Source organism: Mustelus asterias, chromosome 23, assembly GCF_964213995.1.
Source record: "Mustelus asterias chromosome 23, sMusAst1.hap1.1, whole genome shotgun sequence".
Lineage (NCBI taxonomy): Eukaryota > Metazoa > Chordata > Chondrichthyes > Carcharhiniformes > Triakidae > Mustelus > Mustelus asterias.
The window spans coordinates 55,254,757-55,272,344 of NC_135823.1; the positions used below are offsets into that span (position 1 = coordinate 55,254,757).

At 47.7% G+C, this 17,588-nt stretch overlaps 1 protein-coding gene across 1 annotated transcript in view; it reads left to right on the top strand.

Moving 5' to 3' along the window:
• rab26 (RAB26, member RAS oncogene family) overlaps positions 1 to 12,941 on the top strand; it is a 425,728-nt gene extending 412,787 nt beyond the window's left edge. The window contains exons 6-9 of the mRNA XM_078240702.1: positions 2,530 to 2,595; positions 7,871 to 7,927; positions 9,108 to 9,184; positions 12,078 to 12,941. Coding sequence (XP_078096828.1) covers positions 2,530 to 2,595; positions 7,871 to 7,927; positions 9,108 to 9,184; positions 12,078 to 12,180 — 303 coding nt within the window. The 3' untranslated portion in view covers positions 12,181 to 12,941. The remainder of the gene's footprint in view (positions 1 to 2,529; positions 2,596 to 7,870; positions 7,928 to 9,107; positions 9,185 to 12,077) is intronic.
• Positions 12,942 to 17,588: the final 4,647 nt, after the last annotated feature.

Here is a 17,588-nt window from a genome sequence, read left to right on the forward strand (position 1 = left end):
GTAAGAAATGATTGATGACTGTAGTTGTATTTCAGCTCTGTGCAAAAGCAGGACGATTTGCAAGCTTACCTACTTTTCTTCCGAGTGACAACTTGACAAAACTTATTCACTGGAACACCACTGCAGGATGCAAGGCTCCATCAAGAAATGTACCAGCAACCTTGATCTGAGAACTCAAACAGAAAGTGCTGGAAAATCTCAGCAGTTCTGACAGCATCTCGCGGTGGCGCAGTGGTTAGCACTGCTGTCTCACAGTGCCAGGGACCCGGGTTCGATTCCCGTTTAGGTCACTGTCTGTGCGGAGTCAGCACGTCCTCCCCGTGTCTGCGTGGGTTTCCTCCAGGTTTTCTCCCACAGTCCAAAAGACGTGCTGGTTAGGTGCATTGGCCAGGCTAAATTCTCCCTCGGTGTAAGGAGACCAGGCGCTGGAGTGTGGCGACTCGGGGAGTTTCACAGTAACTTCATTGTAGTGTTAATGTAAGCCTACTTGTGACAATAAATAAACTTTAAAAACTGAATTAGATGAGCACAGATATTCCAGAGGGCGGTGAGACTGCATTGACGTAAGGGGGCAACACAGTGGCACAGTGGTTAGCACTGCTGCCTCACAGCGCCAGGGACCCGGGTTCGATTCCAGCCTCGGGTGACTCTTTGGGCCCTATTTTACCATTTTGATTCTAAGTGTTGGGCGGACTTGAAACTGGGAGTGTTTCAGATCCAACTTTTCGACCTGTTCTCAGGCACCCCCATACACACTCTGCCTGAAAAAATATCAGCGATTCTGAATCGCGCTGCAGAAGCCTGTGGGCGGGGCTTAACGCGGCCGAAACCCTATAGCTCTGATCAGCGCCTCCAATTGTGCGTGTTCCGGAAAAAAAGATAGAATGCCGCTCCCCTGCCACATCCCTCCCGGGGCCTGATAATGCCTCCCTCTGGCCCCCACAGACAATGTCCCACCCCCCACAACAGTACTGATCCCTTATCCCCCCACCCCCCCCCCCCCCGCCACCCAGACCGATTGCAGGCCCCTCCCCCCCTTCCCCTCCACTGATCTCAGGCAGAGTGGCAGCGGATCACCCTTCCCTCCCCATCGGTCTCAAGCAGAGTGCCGTCGGACGCTCAGTACCTACCTCCTCACTAACTGGAGTGCCCGAATCGGACTTCTATGGAGCATGTCTGTTTCGCGCCGATTCTGGATGGGCAAACGCGGTGGTAAAAGGGGAAGTGCCGGTAAAGTTGGGTGTGCCGTCCATTAAGTCAATTTAAATGCACGCAAATGCATTCGCGTTGCACCCATTTCGGGCACGGTCCCGATTGTGGCCATTTTCGGGCCTTGGTAAAAGGGGGGAACCAGCGCGGATCGCGCTACTCGCCTCATGCCCAACTTTACCAAACTTTTGCGCCCAAAAACAGGCGCAACTTGATGGTAAAATCAGGCTCTCTGTGTGGAGTTTGCACATTCTCCCCATGAACGTGTGGGGTTTCCTCCGGGTGCTCAGGTTTCCAAAAGACGTGCTGGTTAGGTACATTGGCCGTGCTAAATTCTCCCTCATCAGGGAGCCAGGTGCCGCAGTGTGGCGACTAGGGGATTTTCACAGTAACTTCATTGCAGTGTTACATAAGAACATAAGAAATAGGAGCAGGAGTAGGCCATCTAGCCCCTCGAGCCTGCCCCGCCATTCAATAAGATCATGGCTGATCTGACGTGGATCAGTACCACTTACCCGCCTGATCCCCATAACCCTTAATTCCCTTACCGATCAGGAATCCATCCATCCGCGCTTTAAACATATTCAGCGAGGTAGCCTCCACCACCTCAGTGGGCAGAGAATTCCAGAGATTCACCACCCTCTGGGGGAGAAGAAGTTCCTCCTCAACTCTGTCTTAAACCGACCCCCCTTTATTTTGAGGCTGTGTCCTCTAGTTTTAACTTCCTTACTAAGTGGAAAGAATCTCTCCGCCTCCACCCTATCCAGCCCCCGCATTATCTTATAAGTCTCCATAAGATCCCCCCTCATCCTTCTAAACTGTTAATGTAAGCCTACTTGTGACACTAATAAATGAACTTAAACTTAAACTCAAAACGTTGACTCTATTCTCTCCCCACGTATGTGTCAGACCTGCTGAGATTTTCCAGCATTTTCTGTTTGATATATAACAATAACCGTGATCTTAAAGCTAGCCACTTGCTGAAGAGATTAAATCTGAGCAGGAACTAAGCTGGGAGTGAGTTACATTAGGATAGCAAGTATTCAGGCAACCGACCAAATCCAGTGATTGAATGTTTTGTTTTGAGATGTCTCGATCTTTCCCATTTTACTGACCACTAAATTCAGATTGCAAGCTTTCCCTGTCATTGTTCACCTATCTTTGTACAATTTTTATCCAGTGTAGCTACAGAAGCTTTCCCATCGGCTTTTGAATCTTGGTCGTTGTCAGTGGAGGGGGAACCGAATTAGATCGTTCATATCGACTTTGTGGTTTCTGTGGTTCAAGAGATTTTAACATCACTTCCCTTGTTCCTTTTAGGCCTGGCTGACGGAGATCCATGAATATGCGACTCAAGACGTGGTAATCATGCTATTGGGTAACAAGGTGAGTGCTGGCATGCTACATCTTTGTATCCATTCAGGTGCCAGTCTTTGAAAGCACTGTCACGATCAAAGGCCTATGCTTTTGACCGCACCCAGCTCAAATGCAGGCCTGGAGATGAGCAGGAGTGGCCAGGAAGGGATTAATGAAGATCAAAGAACAAAGAACATTACAGCACAGGAACAGGCCTTTCGGCCCTCCAAGCCTGCACCCACCATGCTGCCCGACTGAACTAAAACCTCCTACCCTTCCGGGGACCATATCCCTCTATTCACATTCTATTCATGTATTTGTCAAGTTAAGAGTCACTATTGTATCTGATTCCACTACCTCCCCCGGCAACGAGTTCCAGGCACCCACCACCCTCTGTGTAAATATCTTGCCTCAGACATCTCGTTTAAACCTTGCCACTCGCACCTTAAACCTGTGCCCCCTGGTAATTGACTCTTCCACCTTGGAAAAAAGCTTCTGACTATCCACTCTGTCCATGCCCCTCATAATCTTGTAGACTTCTATCAGGTCGCCCCCTCAACCTCCGTCGTTCCGGTGAGCACAAACCAAGTTTCTCCAACCTCTCCTCATAGCCAATGCCCTCCATAACCAGGCAACATCCTGGTAAATCTTTCCTGTACCCTCTCCAAAGCCTCTGGTAGTGTGAGTGAGAGGAGCACGTGGAATTGGTCCTCTTGTGTCATCAGGATATATTGATGGCATGGTGGCACAGTGGTTAGCACTGCTGCTGCCTCACAGCGCCAGGGACCTGGGTTCAATTCCAGTCTAGGGTGACTCCCTGTGTGGAGTTTGCTCATTCTCCCCCTGTCTGCATGGGTTTAATCTCATTTACATCTCAATCATGTCCCTCCTCAGTCTCCTCTGCTTCAAGGAAATCAATCCCAGTCTACCTAGTCTCTCTCCATAACTAAAACTCTCCAGCCCAGGCAACATCCTGGTAAATCTCCTCTGCACCCTTTCTAATGCTACCACATATCTCCTGTAATGTGGATTCCAGAACTGCACACAATATCCTAGCTGTGGCCTAACCAATGTTTTATACAGTTCCAGCTCCTCGCTCTAAAACTCTGTGGGTAGGATTCTACAGCCTCGCTCGTCCCGAAACCGTAAAATCCTGCCTAAGATCAACAGACCTTCCCATGCTCTGCTCCTCACCCACTCCGATTCCCGTGGCGGGCAGGGCGGTAGAATTCTGGCCCATGTCTCGACTAATAAAGTCAAGAATTCCACTTTATCCATCCGCCCTGTTTCTTTAAGGGACCGGTGTACCTGCACACACCAAACTTCCTCTGATCCTCGGTGCTTCCCAGGGTCCTGGTGTTCATCGTGTATTCCCTTGTCTTGTTTGTCCTGCTCAAGTGCATCGCCTCACACTTATCTGGATTGAGCTCCATTTGCCACGGAGCAGCCCATCTGGCCATCCTGTCTATATCCTCCTGTAGTCTAAGGCTAGCCTCCTCACTATTTACCACCCTACCAATTTTCGTATCATCCACGAACTTACTGATCAGCCTTCTTGCATTCAAATCAAAATCACTTATCTAAACCACAAACAGCAAGGGCTCCAACTGTGATCCCTGCAGGACCCCACTGGATGCAGTCTTCCAGTCAAGAATCACCCTTCAACCATCACCCTCTGCTTCCTGCCACTCAGCCAATTCTAGATCCAATTTGCCAAATTTCCTTGGATCCCATTGACTCTTACCTTCGCTATCAGTCTCACTTTGTCAAAAACCTTGCTGAAGTCCAAGTAGACCACGTCTAATGCTTTGCCCTCATCTACACACTTGGTCACCTCTTCGAAAAATTCAATCAAGTTGCTCAGATATGACCTCCCTTTAACAAAACCACACTGACTGGTATTGATTAATTCCTGCCTCTCCAAATGCAGATTAATTCTGTTTCTCAGAATTCCTTCCAATAGTTTCCCTGCCACTGAGGTTAGACTTACTGGCCTGTAGTTTCCTGCTTTAAGCCTTCCTCCATTCTTGAATAATGGTACCACATTGGCTGTCCTCCAGTCCCACGGCATCTGTCCTGTGGCCAGAGAGGGATTGACAATTATTGCAGTATCCCTGCTATTTCCTCCCTTGCCTCACTCAACAGCCTGGGACACATTTCACCCGGGCCTGGAGACTTATCTACTTTTAAGCCTGCCAGACTTAGCTTCTGAATTGGATAGTCAGAAGCTTTTTCCCAGGGTGGAAGAATCAATTACTGGGGGGCACAGGTTTAAGGTGCGAGGGGCAAGGTTTAAAGGAGATGTACGAGGCACGTTCTTTTACACAGAGGGTGGTGGGTGTCTGGAACTCTGGTAGTTCTGGTCTGGAACGAGGTAGTGAAAGAAGGTACGATAGTGACTTTTAAGGGGCATTTTGACAAATACATGAACAGGATGGGAATGGAGGGATATGGTCCCCAGAAGGGTAAGGGGTTTTAGTTCAGTCGGGCCGCAAGATCGGTGCAGGCTTGGGGGGCCGAAGGGCCTGTTCCTGTGCTGGAATTTTCTTTGTTCTTTGTTGATCACTGAGACCCCCCTTCTCCCCTATGTTTTTTTTTATTGTATCATAGTCCTTCTCCCTGATCTCTGTACCCACATTGTACCCCTCACTCTAACGCAAAGTATTCATTTAGAACCCTACCTATGTCCTCTGGCTGCACACACTGTGGTCCTTAATGGGCCCTACTCTCACTACTTATCCTTTTGCCCTTAATGTATTTGTAAAACAAGTTTGGATTTTTCTTTATTCTACTTGCCATTCTTTTTGTTTCCTTAACTTCCTTTTTAAGTTCCCTCTTGCACATTCTATACTCCTCTATGGCTTTGAGCCCTCGGTGTCTGCTGTAAGCCTCCCTTTTTCTCTCTATCCAATGCTGTGTATCCCCCGATACCCAGGGTTCACTGGATTTGTTGGTCCCACCCATTTTCTTTATTTGGAACATGTTGGTCCTGTGGTCTCCCTATTTCCATCTTGAATACGTCCCACTGTTCCGTCAAAGGTTTACCTAAAATTGTCTGCTCCCAATCCAAATCAGACCTGATCTTATTAAAACCAGCCTTCCCTCAGTTTAGAACATTGATTTCTGGCCCATACTTGTCCTTTTCCAGAAAAGTCTTGAATCTAACCGAGTTAAGATCGCTGTCTGCAAAATGCTCCCCCATTGATGCTTCAGTCACTTGCTTGGCTTCATTGCCTAAATTTAAGTCCAGGATTGCCCCCTCTCTTGCAGGACCTTCTACACACTGGCTTAAAAAGTTCTTCTGGATGCATTTTAAGAATTCCGTCCTCTCTAAACCTTTCACGCCAGTTAATGTTGGCAAAGTTGAAAGCACCAACTATCACTAGCCTATTATTTTCACTCTTCTCTTAAGTTTTCCTACACATCTGCTCTTCTATTTCCTTCAGACTGTTCGGGGGCCTATAGAACACTCCCAGCAATGTGATTATTCCTTTTATTGTTTTTAAGTTCTACCCAAATGGCTTTATTTGAAGAGCCTTCCAAAATGTCATCCTTCCTTACTGATGTAATTGATTCCCTGATCAAAATTGTGACTCCCCCCTCCTCTTTTACCTCCTTCCCTGAAGATCCTATATCCTGGAATATTGAGCTGTCAATCCTGCCCCTCTCTCAACCATATGTCAGTGACAGTAATTACATCAGTTTAACTGGCATTAACTGGCGGCTATGAAGATGTAGTGACGTGAATCAGAGGTTGGTGAGAATTCGGGATGGAGGGATTAGCTTAGGGGTTTTTAAAAAAAAGGGCGGCATGGACAAGTTGGGCCAAAGGGCCTGTTTCCATGCTGTAAACCTCTATGACTCTACCTTTCGGACTGTGGGAGGAAACCGGAGCACCCGGAGTGAACCCACGCAGATACGGGGAGAACATGTAGTCTCCGCACAGACGGTGACCCGAGGCAGGAATCGAACCCAGGTCCCTGGCGCTGTGAGGCAACAGTGCTAACCACTGTGCCACCGTGCCACCCATAAGGCTGGCCAGCATTTATTTCCTGTCCCTAGTTTCCCTTGTTCAGAGGGCAGTTGAGAGTCAACCACATTGCTGTGGCTCTGGAGTCACATGTAGGCCAGACCGGGTAAGGACAGCAGGTTTCCTTCCCTCAAGGTCATAAGTGAACCAGATGGGTTTTTCCCGACAATCAACAGTGGTTTCATGGTCATCAGTAGATTCTTAATTCCAGACTTTTTAAATTGAATTCATATTCCACCATCTGCCGTGGCGGGATTTGAACCCGGGTCCCCCAGAACATTAGCTGAGTTTCTGGATTAATAGTCTAGCGATAATACCACTCGGCCATCACCTTAAAAATTGAAACAATGCTCCAGAGCAAAGTAAAAACATAGTAAAAGTATGGGAAAGAAGGCGGAAAGGGGCATTTGGCCCCAATTTGTCAATGGGCCAAATGCTGTTCCAGGCTGGCACAGTGACCAGTGTAGCGTCTGGCGCAGCCCAGGTGCAGAATGGGCATGTACCCCCTTCAGTGCCCACTTATCACTCCGTCATTTCTAGGCTTAGGCGCTGCCCCTTTAATTTGTTGATTTGACCTTTTGTTAAATTGACCTCCCCTTCACTTGATTTTCCCCGGACGAGTATAATTCCGAGGCTTAACTTTATTCAGCCGATCCTTTCGCAGTGTGACCAGCTGCTGCCACCCTTTGGTCGAATGGTAAATTGCGACAGAGAATTCCTTCACGTCAAACACAGATAATGCTGGAAAATCTCAGCAGGTCTTGACAGCATCTGTGGAGAGAGAATAGAGACAACGTTTCGAGTCTGGGTGACCTTTGGTCAGAGCTCTGACTCGAAACGTTGGCTCTGACTCACCTGAAGAAGGGGCTTGGAGCTCCGAAAGCTTGTGTGGCTTTTGCTACCAAATAAACCTGTCGGACTTTAACCTGGTGTTGTTAAACTTCTTACTGTCTATTCCCTCCCCACAGATGCTGTCAAGACCTGCTGAGATTTTCCAGCATTTTCTGTTTTGGTTTTAGATTCCAGCATCCGCAGTATTTTCTTTTATTCCTTAACTAACATCACTTGGCCTTTTCGGAGGAGCACCAAGTAAAGGCAAAGGGTAAAGCATTGGAGTTGTGATCATTGGAAATTTCAATCTGTTCAGCTTGTATTTTAGAAATTGGGAACTGCATCAGTTAGTATGGGATAGGCCGCACTGTTTAGAAAGAGCGCAGACTCACACATGAAGCTGTGACCCTGAAACATACTCATCGCCATTTCTGTCTTTTAAAGGCTGACGTGGCTCAAGAGAGAGCAGTGAAGAAAGAAGCAGGAGAAAAATTAGCCAAGGTATGTTGCTTTTTAAACCACCCTTCAGGGGTGATCTTGCCCGAAAAATTCCATGTTTCAGGAAAGTCCCAAAAAGGGCGCAAAGCCGACTGCGCCGGCAAAACAGAGCCGGGAAGATGGCTATCGGCACGAGGCCGGTTCGCGCCTGGCGAGAAAGTCTCGCGCTATCTTACTGGCCCACTGTGCCGGTCGATTGGCACAGCAGGGGGAAAGGTCACACCCTTTGTTTTCTCTTTAAACTGCGGGGCTGGGAAGATTTTGCAAAATGAAGTTCCTGGAATAGACTGCTGCTGGTGGCGAGGAAACCGGAAAAGCGGGAATTGGGAGAAAGATCTCCGTTCCACCGACCGAGCGTGGGTTGAAAGCAAGGCGCAGGGAAAAGGACGTTGTGCTAAGCCACCCTGCCCGTCCTTTGCCAGTTTCAGGTCGAACCTGACTCCGTCATAATGGGAGGTTAAGGTGCGAGATTCAGCGGGCAGTACGATTTAGGCATTAACTGGCGGCTATGAAGATGTAGTGACGTGAATCAGCAGTTAGTGAGAATTCGGGATGGAGGGATTCAGAGCCCAGATAACAGATCAGCTCTTCCATTTATTACTTTCGCTGCTTTTGCCCTTCAGGTGATTCCAGTGGCAGTTGCCTCGCTGGACCTGCAATGACAATGTGGAAGGGTGACAAAAATTGCGATGATTTAAGGGCAGATTTAGCGTTTCACTAAATAGACCTTATCACGCCAGTTCCTTTTCTTTAATGAAGGGATGTGACTGAAAGCATCGGTTATTGCAAGACTATGGACGGGAGTTTCCGGGCACGCTCGCTCCAAAACTGGAAAAGCCCACCCGAGGTCAACAGACCTCAGCATGGTGCCCACCCCCCGCCCACTCCCCCCCCCCCCACCCCGCCCGCCCGCTACGATTCCCATGATGGGCAAGACGGGAAAATCCTCCCTTATGGATTTAATAATTCGGAACTATTTTACAATACTGGGAAAAACATTCATCAAAGTGATAATGGGGTAATTTGATGATGAGGTTGGTGATCAGTTGGCGGGTCGACATCAGAGGAATGAAATTTGGTGGCTGCTAATGACGGAGGTGCAATTCACTCGGTAATGAGGGTGCAAATCCCTCCGCAATGAGTTTGCTGTGGATATATCTAATTGGCCGCTATCTTCTTCTAGGAATACGGAGTGCCATTTATGGAAACAAGTGCCAAAACTGGTCTAAATGTTGAGCTGGCATTTATGGCTATTGCAAAGTAAGTGATGCGAGAGTGATCCTTTGACATTACCTGTATTGGGCAAACATCAGTGAGGATTATTGTAACAAACAATTCTTAATCAAAGTAGCTCCCGATCTTATTGTCCCTGTGGTAAAATTAATAAATGACAGAAATGAAAAGGCAAGCAAAATTAAGTTGAATGACTCCTGAGATAATAGAATCATACAGCGCAGAAGAGGTCCTTCAGCCCATCGAGTCCACACCGACACATTAGAAACACCTGAACTCCCACCTAATCCCACCTGCCAGCACCAGGCCCATAGCCCTGAATGCTATGACGTCCCAAGTGCTCATCCGTTACTTTTTAAAGGATGTGAGGCAACCCCCTCCACCACACTCCCAGGCAGAATAATACAGCATTGGCGCGGTGGCACAGTGGTTAGCAATGCTGACTCACAGCCCCGGGGACCCGGGTTCGATTCCAGCCTCGGGTGACTGTATGGAGTTTGCACGTTCTCCCCGTGTCCACGTGGGTTTCCTCCCACACTCCAAAGATGTACAGGTTAGGTTGATTGGCCATGCTGAATTGCCCCTTAGCGTCAGAGGGGTTAGCAGGGTAAATACATGGAGTCACGGGGATAGGGCCTGTGTGGGGTTGTTGTTGGTGCAGGCTTGATGGGCTGAATAGCCTCCTTCTGCACTGTAGGGATTCTATGATTACTGTAGGCATCACAGTAGGGTTTTCGCCTCTCCCTGGAGATCACATGGTCTGAAATGGGGGGGTGGGGGTGAGTTAATAGGTTGTGATGAACAAAGCATCGTAGCTGTGAGAGACAGCTCGGTAGATAGGATATTAGTATGTAGATAGGCTGGAAAATTGGGCGGGGATCCTGGATTCTGGATTCAATCCTGGACCGGGGAGCGGCACGGGCTTGGAGGGCCGAAGGGCCTGTTCCTGTGCTGTATTGTTCTTTGTTCTTGTTCTTTGAAACAAATGTGAGGAATGAGGACCGAAAGTGGGAATTTAATTTGTAGGCGTTATGTACATTGGTAGGTATACATTATGTACATTGTAGGTGGCATAGTGGTTAGCACTGCTGCCTTCCAGCACCAGGGACCCAGGTTCAATTCCCAGCTTGGGTCGCTGTCTGTGCGGAGTTTGCACATTCTCCCCGTGCCTGCGTGGGTTTCCTCCGGGTGCTCCGGTTTCCTGCCACACTCCAAAGATGTACAAGTTAGGTTGATTGGCCATGCTAAATTGCCCCTCAGTGTCAGGGGACTAGCAGCGTAAATATGTGGGGTTATGTGGATAGGGTCTGGGTGGGATTGTAGTCAGTGAAGACTCGGTGGGCCGAATGGCCTTCTTCTGCACTGTCGGGATTCTATGATTCTATAACACTGAAATAGAATTGACAGTCAGCATTACTGGGATAAGGTCATCAATATACATCTTTAATTTCAAATACAAGTGCTGGAAAATCTCAGCTGGTCTGGCAAAGAGTTCGAGTCCACTTCTTTCGAACTGAATATTTCTAGCATCTACCGCACCTTCCTTCGATTACATTTCTAATTCACCCTCTTCATTTGCAAGAAATCCCTGGATTGGATCTGCCGTGGATTCAGGAAATCCGAAATTTAAAACAGAAAACACTGGAAATACTCGTCGGGGCAGATAACATACGGGGAGAGGGAAAGAGGACGCGATCTTACCATCCAATCACCTCATGCTCCCGTTGCAGCAAAGAGGGAGAATCTGGCGCCCAGCCAAATCTCCGTTCACTGCAGCAGGATGGGAAAATCCCGCTGGCGTGAAAGGTCGGAAGATTCCGGCCACAATATTCACTTGGAACTGGAGCAAGTTAGAGATGCAACTTCTAACTGTTTTCCAGTTCTGATGAAAAGTCACCACCTGAGACATTCGACTGTTGCTCTCTCCATAGACACTGCCTGACCTGCCGAGTGTTCCTTTTGAATTGATTTGATTTATTATTGTCACACGTACTGGGATACAGTGAAAAATAATGGGTGGGATTTTACAGCTTCGCTCGAGCGAGACCGGAAGATCCCACCCGAGGTCAACGGACGTTTCCGTTGTTCGCCCCTCACCCGCTCCAGTTCCGCGGTGGGGGTGGGCGGGGCGGTAGAATTCCGGCGATTGTTTCCTGCGCTCCAGTCAGTTCTTGCTGCCTCACAGCGCCAGGGTCCTGGGTTCAATTCTGGCCTCAGGTCACTGCCTATGTGGGGTTTGCATTTTCTCTCCATGTCTACATGTGTTTCCTCCGGGTGCTCCAGTTTCGTCCCACACTGCAAAGATGTGCGGGTTAGGTTAATTGGCCGTGCTAAATTGCCCCTTAGTGTCAGGGGGACTAGCTAGGGTAAATGAAACCCAAAGAGAAATTGCTGGAAAATCTCAGCAGGTCTGGCAGCATCTGTAATGAGAGAAAAGAGCTGACGTTTCGAGTCCAGATGACCCTTTGTCAAAGCTAAAAGGCAGAGAAAGTGGGAGATATTTATACGGCAAGAGGAGGGAATGAAAGATTCCAGCATCCGCAGTAATTTGCTTTTAGCAGGTAAATGTGTGGGTTTACGGGAATAGGGCCTGGGTGGGATTGTGGTCGGTACAGACTCAATGGGCCAATGGTCTCCTTCTGTATTGTAGGGATTCAATGAAGTTATATGGACAAAACATACCTTTTGTAGAGTACATAGGGGAGAAGGAAAGGACAGGGTGCAGAATGCAGTGTTGCAGCTACAGGTGGGGTGAAGAGAAAGATCTGCTTAATATATGATAAGCTCATTCAAAACTCTAGATGGCAGGAGGCACGGTGGGCGCCCATTCACTGTACTGGCCCCCAGCCCTAGCTGCGGGATCAGCAGAACCCACATTCCGGATAGGCGCGTGAAAGTCACCTGCAACTGTTTGTTACAGAGAACTGAAGCACAGGTCGATGAAATCGCCAAACGACCCCAAGTTCAAGCTCCACGACTACGTGAACTCGGAGATGAAAGGCACGGGCTGCTGCAGGTCGTAACTGGCGACTTCTTTCTGCCGATTATATATTTGTACAAGACTGATTGGGTGTTAAAAAAACGGCCAGGACAGTTCGTCTCGTGGTTCCGCCGCCATCTTTTCTTTGTGTGAACTCCCTGCATGTCTGTACTTGTTGTTTGTACATTGACAAGTGTTTATCAGCCGATAAGACCTTGAGCTCATCTTGGGCAGGTGGGTGGGATCTAAATGGTGTTAAATCAGGATCGAAATTATTCTACTACTTGATTGTTTACATAATCTAAATCTGCTTTTGCTGACTAACAGTTTGTATCATTAGAAAAAAGAAACCCGGTCCGGTTGGGGCATTAAACGATTGTACACTGATGTCCGTGATTGTACTGAATGTATGCTGTGTACATTTTTAAAACCTTTACCAGGCCAATTTTAATTTCACTTGGGGAACAGAAGAGAATCCACAGGTGTGTGAAAATAAATCAGGATGCTATTTACAGGGAAATGCAATTTGAACCTCCCCCCCCCCCCCCCCCTCCCCTTCCCCACTTTGTGTATCCTGCTGAAATACTGTAAACTATTTTTTAAAGAAATAACTACTTCAATGCGTAATTGTCAGACTTGATATTAGAATTTTAATAAATAGTTGCAACATCTGTAAAATAAAATGTTTTCCAAGAAGCCGCACTCCGACATGAGTGAGAAAAAGTGATGGTAAGAAAGATTGATGGGCTTGTTGTTAGCTATTGTGCAGCAAATGCTTTAGCAGAAAGTAAAAACTTGAAAACCACTCTCATTCTGCTCTCTTTTTAATTTGATCTGATTTATTATTGTCACGTGTATCAACATGCAGTGAAAAGTGTTGTTTCTTGCGCGCTATACAGACAAAACATACCATTCATAGAGAAGGAAACGAGAGAGTGCAGAATGTAGTGTTACAGTCATAGCTAGGGCGTAGAGAAAGATCAACTTAATGCAAGGTGAGTCCATTCAAAAGTCTGACAGCAGCAGGGAAGAAGCTGTTCTTGAGTCGGTTGGTACGTGACCTCAGACTTTTGTATCTTTTTCCTGAAGGAAGAAGGTGGAAGAGAGAACGTCTGGGGTGCGTGGGGTCCTTAATTATGCTGGCTGCTTTGCCGAGGCAGCGGGAAGTGTAGACAGAGTCAATGGATGGGAGGCTGGTTTGCGTGATGGATTGGGCTACATTCATGACCTTTTGTAGTTCCTTGCGGTCTTGGGCAGAGCAGGAGCCCAGACCAAGCTGTGATACAACAAGAAAGAATGCTTTCTATGGTGCATCTGTAAAAGTTGGTGAGAGTCGTAGCTGACATGCCAAATTTCCTTAGTCTTCTGAGAAAGTAGAGGTGTTGGTGGGTTTTCTTAACTATAGTGTCGGCATTGGGGGGACCAGGACAGGTTGTTGGTGATTTGGACACCTAAACACTTGAAGCTCTCGACCCTTTCTACTTCATCCCCTTAATGTAGACAGGAGCATGTTCTCCTTTACGCTGTTTGAAGTCGATGACAATCTCCTTCGTTTTGTTGACATTGAGAGGGAGATTATTGTTGCCACACCAGTTCACCAGATCCTCTATCTCATTCCTGTACTCTGTCTCGTCATTGTTTGAGATCCTGAACTGGTGGTTGATTTCTCTACTCCTTATATTTTTCTTTGCTGACAAGACTGTAGCATTGGTTGAAAGATTGTAACATCTGCCTTGAAATGGCCTGTGAATCCAGAACTCGAGTCTCATACAACTCAATCGTATTCAGCCACGGGGCTGCTTAAGAACATAAAATGAGGGCGCACGTGTCTGCGTGGGTTTCCTCCGGGTGTTCTGGTTTCCTCCCACACTCCAAAGATGTGCAGGTTAGGTGGATTGGCCATGCTAAATTGCCCCTTTGTGTCAGGGGGACTAGCAGGGTAAATACGTGGGGTTACGTGGATAGAGCCTGGGTGGGATTGTTGTTGGTGCAGACTCGATGGGCCAAAAGGCCTCCTGAATCGTAGGGTTCTATGAAGCTGTGAGGAGGCAATTTGGCCCTCTGAGCCTGCACCACCATTCAACAGAGTCTGACTAATCTTCTACATAAGTGGTTCCCAACCAGTCTGCCTGATGTGCAGTGTAGACCCGCATTCCGCCTCCCCCCCTCCCAAGTGTGATGTGAATTAAGATTCAAAATGACAAAAATTAATTTAATTAAACTAAAACTAACCTTTGTCTCAGCTCTGTGGTCAGCCTCTCCAAGACCTGACGAAGCTCAAACCTCAGGAAACCCATGCAGACAAGAGGAGAACATGCAAACTCCACACAGACAATCATCTGAGGCCATAATTGTTATGGTGGAGAAGAGATTTTTGGCATCCACACATGCACAGTAACACATGGAAACCCACATTTCCCGAATCTCTCCGGATTTTCCACCTGCGTCACCATTCTCTATGACGGCAAACGCAGGCTGAAAATCACCCCAAAAAATCTTTTGTTAGAGGGCAGTTCAGAGAAAATAGGACATGTGCCTCAGATTTTTTTGATATAGTATAGAGATGTGCTGTGACGGATGAAAGGTTGGGAACCGCTGTTCTCCATTCACCCCTGCTCTCCTTGAATCCCTTAATGTCCAAAAGTCTAATCGATCTCAGTGTTCAACACTGTCAATGCTAAAGCCTCCACAGCTCTCTGGGGGTGAAGATTTTCAGATGAAACGTGCAAGCCTGTTAATTCTGTTCTGGAGTTGGAAGTCCAGTGAAGAAGCAATTTCATCCGAAGCTACAGAAAGTAGAGCTATTGGGTTTGAGTTTAGCTTTGGCCCTTTGCCTATCCATGTGTCTCTAGAGCTCCACTCACAGCCTAACTGGATAGCAAATGTTGGCTGTGATGCTACTGTCCTCTGCTTTCCAAACAAAAGGCCGAAGACTGTTATTAGGAGACAGAGTTTGCTCAGTTCCAACACAGATAGTAATAGAATCAGCTGGAAATTCCTCGCAGGACGACAGTCAAAATCAGGAAGCAAATATCTAGAGAATTTGAGTGGCACAGTGGTTAGCACTGCTGCCTCACAGCGCCAGGGACCCGGGTTCAATTCTGGTCTCGGGTGACTGTGCGGAATCTGCACGTTCTCCTCATGTCTGAATGGGTTTCCTCCAGGTGTTCTGGTTTCCTCTCACAGGAGGAAAGGTGTGGGTTAGGTGGGTTGGCCATGGTTATTTGTCCCTTAGTATCCCAAGATATGTAGGTTAGGTGGATCACCCATGGTTAGTTGTCCCTTAGTGTCCCAAGATGTGTAGGTTAGGGGGGATCAGCGGGGCAAATAAGAACTAGGAGCAAGAGTAGGCCATCTGGCCCCTTAAGCCTGCTCCGCTATTCAATAAGATCATGGCTGATCTTTTCGTGGATTCAGCTCCACTTACCCGTCCGCTCACCATAACCCTTAATTCCTTTACTGTTCAAAAATTTATCTATCCTTTTCTTAAAAACATTCAATGAGGTAGCCGCAACTGCTTCACTGGGCAGGGAATTCCACAGATTCACAACCCTTTTGGTGAAGAAGTTCCTCCTCAACTCAGTCCTAAATCTGCTCCCCCTTATTTTGAGGCCATGCCCCCTAGTTCTAGGATACATGGGGTTAAGGGGTAGGGCGGGGTAAGCCTAGGTTAGATGCTCTGTCAGAGAGTCAGTGCAGACTTGATGGGCCAAATAGCCTCCTGTACAGTAGGGATTCTATGATTCTAGGGAGACAGTCAAGTTCAGGAGGCAAATATCTAGAGTATTGCTGACTCCTTTCGACGTTAATTCAGTCCAGAGTACGATCTTGAAAAGTATAGTTGCCAAGTAAGATAGTGAGTGGTTGGAATTGTGAACCTCAGCACTGGGTTAGCTTTATAAACCACCTGGACCGATATTCCTATATCCCAAGTGAAGCTACTCACGCTCTTTGTGCTGCTGTTGAACTGGAAGGTAGTCTGTATTGTAATTTTGGTTCACTTGAAGTTAAGAGATACCCAAATGCAGGCTATTGAGAGGCTTTAGTCTGGATCAGTACCCAGCAATTCCCAAGGGTACATGCTTGGGCACCAGGTACATATCGGCTTGGCTATAGCTGTGATGCCCTTGTGCTCAATTAGCCTGCATGCTCTAGGAGGGTTTGTGTTGAGCCGAGCGGCTACTCAGAATGTCCTGTTGCCTTGGTGTTTGTGTTACTGGTAAACATCACTCCAGGATAATGTATCTGTTTATCTATTCCCTTATAGACAACTTAAATACTCAATACACCACCTTTGCCCCATCTTAAATATCCCTATTAGCCAGAGTTCCTTCTCGTTGCCTCAGTGCCTAACCACGTTGATCAAACTCAGTTGCTCCTTGTTGCAAAAGGCCAGGATACCCCAGAACTCAAGGCAGTGGACAAGCCATCTAAACCCTTGTGGGACTCGAACTGCAGCCCTTGAGTTGGCCTTCAATTTCTTTTAAAAATCACAATGTCAATGATTTATTTTTTCTGTAACTGTTTCACCTCATAACCCTGACAACTCATCTAAGTCAGTAAAATAGGCATTTTAGTTGGTAAAGTTCTTTATTGCTCTTGCTGAATGAAAATGCATTCGCTGATGTCCCAAGTACATCTCAACCATCTCAATCAGTAGAGATCAATTGGACATTCAGAGGGCGATTTTACCATTTTGATTCTAAGTGCTGAATCTGGGCGTAATTCAGATCCGACTTGGAAACCTGTTCTCAGGCGCCCCCATACGCACTCAGCCTGAAAAAAAGCGTCATGAGTCTGAATTGTGCTGTGGGCGGGGCTTATGGCACCCGAAACACTGCTGCTCCAATCGGAGCTTTCAACTGTGCATGCGCAGTAAAATAAAATTTGAAAAACACTCCCCTGTCACATTGCTCCTGGACCACAGAAAGCAGATAAAGTGGCCCGGGAGCGATGGCCCCCACAGACATTGTCTGTGCCCCCACCCCCACAACATAACTGTACCCCTTATCCACCAACCCCCCCCCCCACTTCTACCCAGACCGATCGCGATCCCCTGCCCCCTTTCCCCCCCACCATTGGCCACAGAGTGGCAGCGGTCCCCCCCTTCCCCCCTCCCCAACCGATCACCCACAGAGTGGTAGCAGCGGACCCCCCCCTGCCCCACCAGAGATCCATCTGGCCTCCTCCTTCCCCCCTTCCCCACCCCCACCAGTGAATGATCGGGCCTCCCTCCAGAGATACACCTGACCCGCCTCCTCCTCCTCCCACCACCACCAATCTGAGTCAGAGAGCCGTTGGAAGCTCTGAACCTCCCTCTTCAGAAGCTGGAGCACCCTAAACAGAGCTTTGCTGAGCATGTCTGTTTTGCGCCGAATCTGGACCGGCGAACGCGATGGTAAAGGGGGAAACGCCGGAAAGATTGGGCATCCAGCTCATTGAGTCCATTTA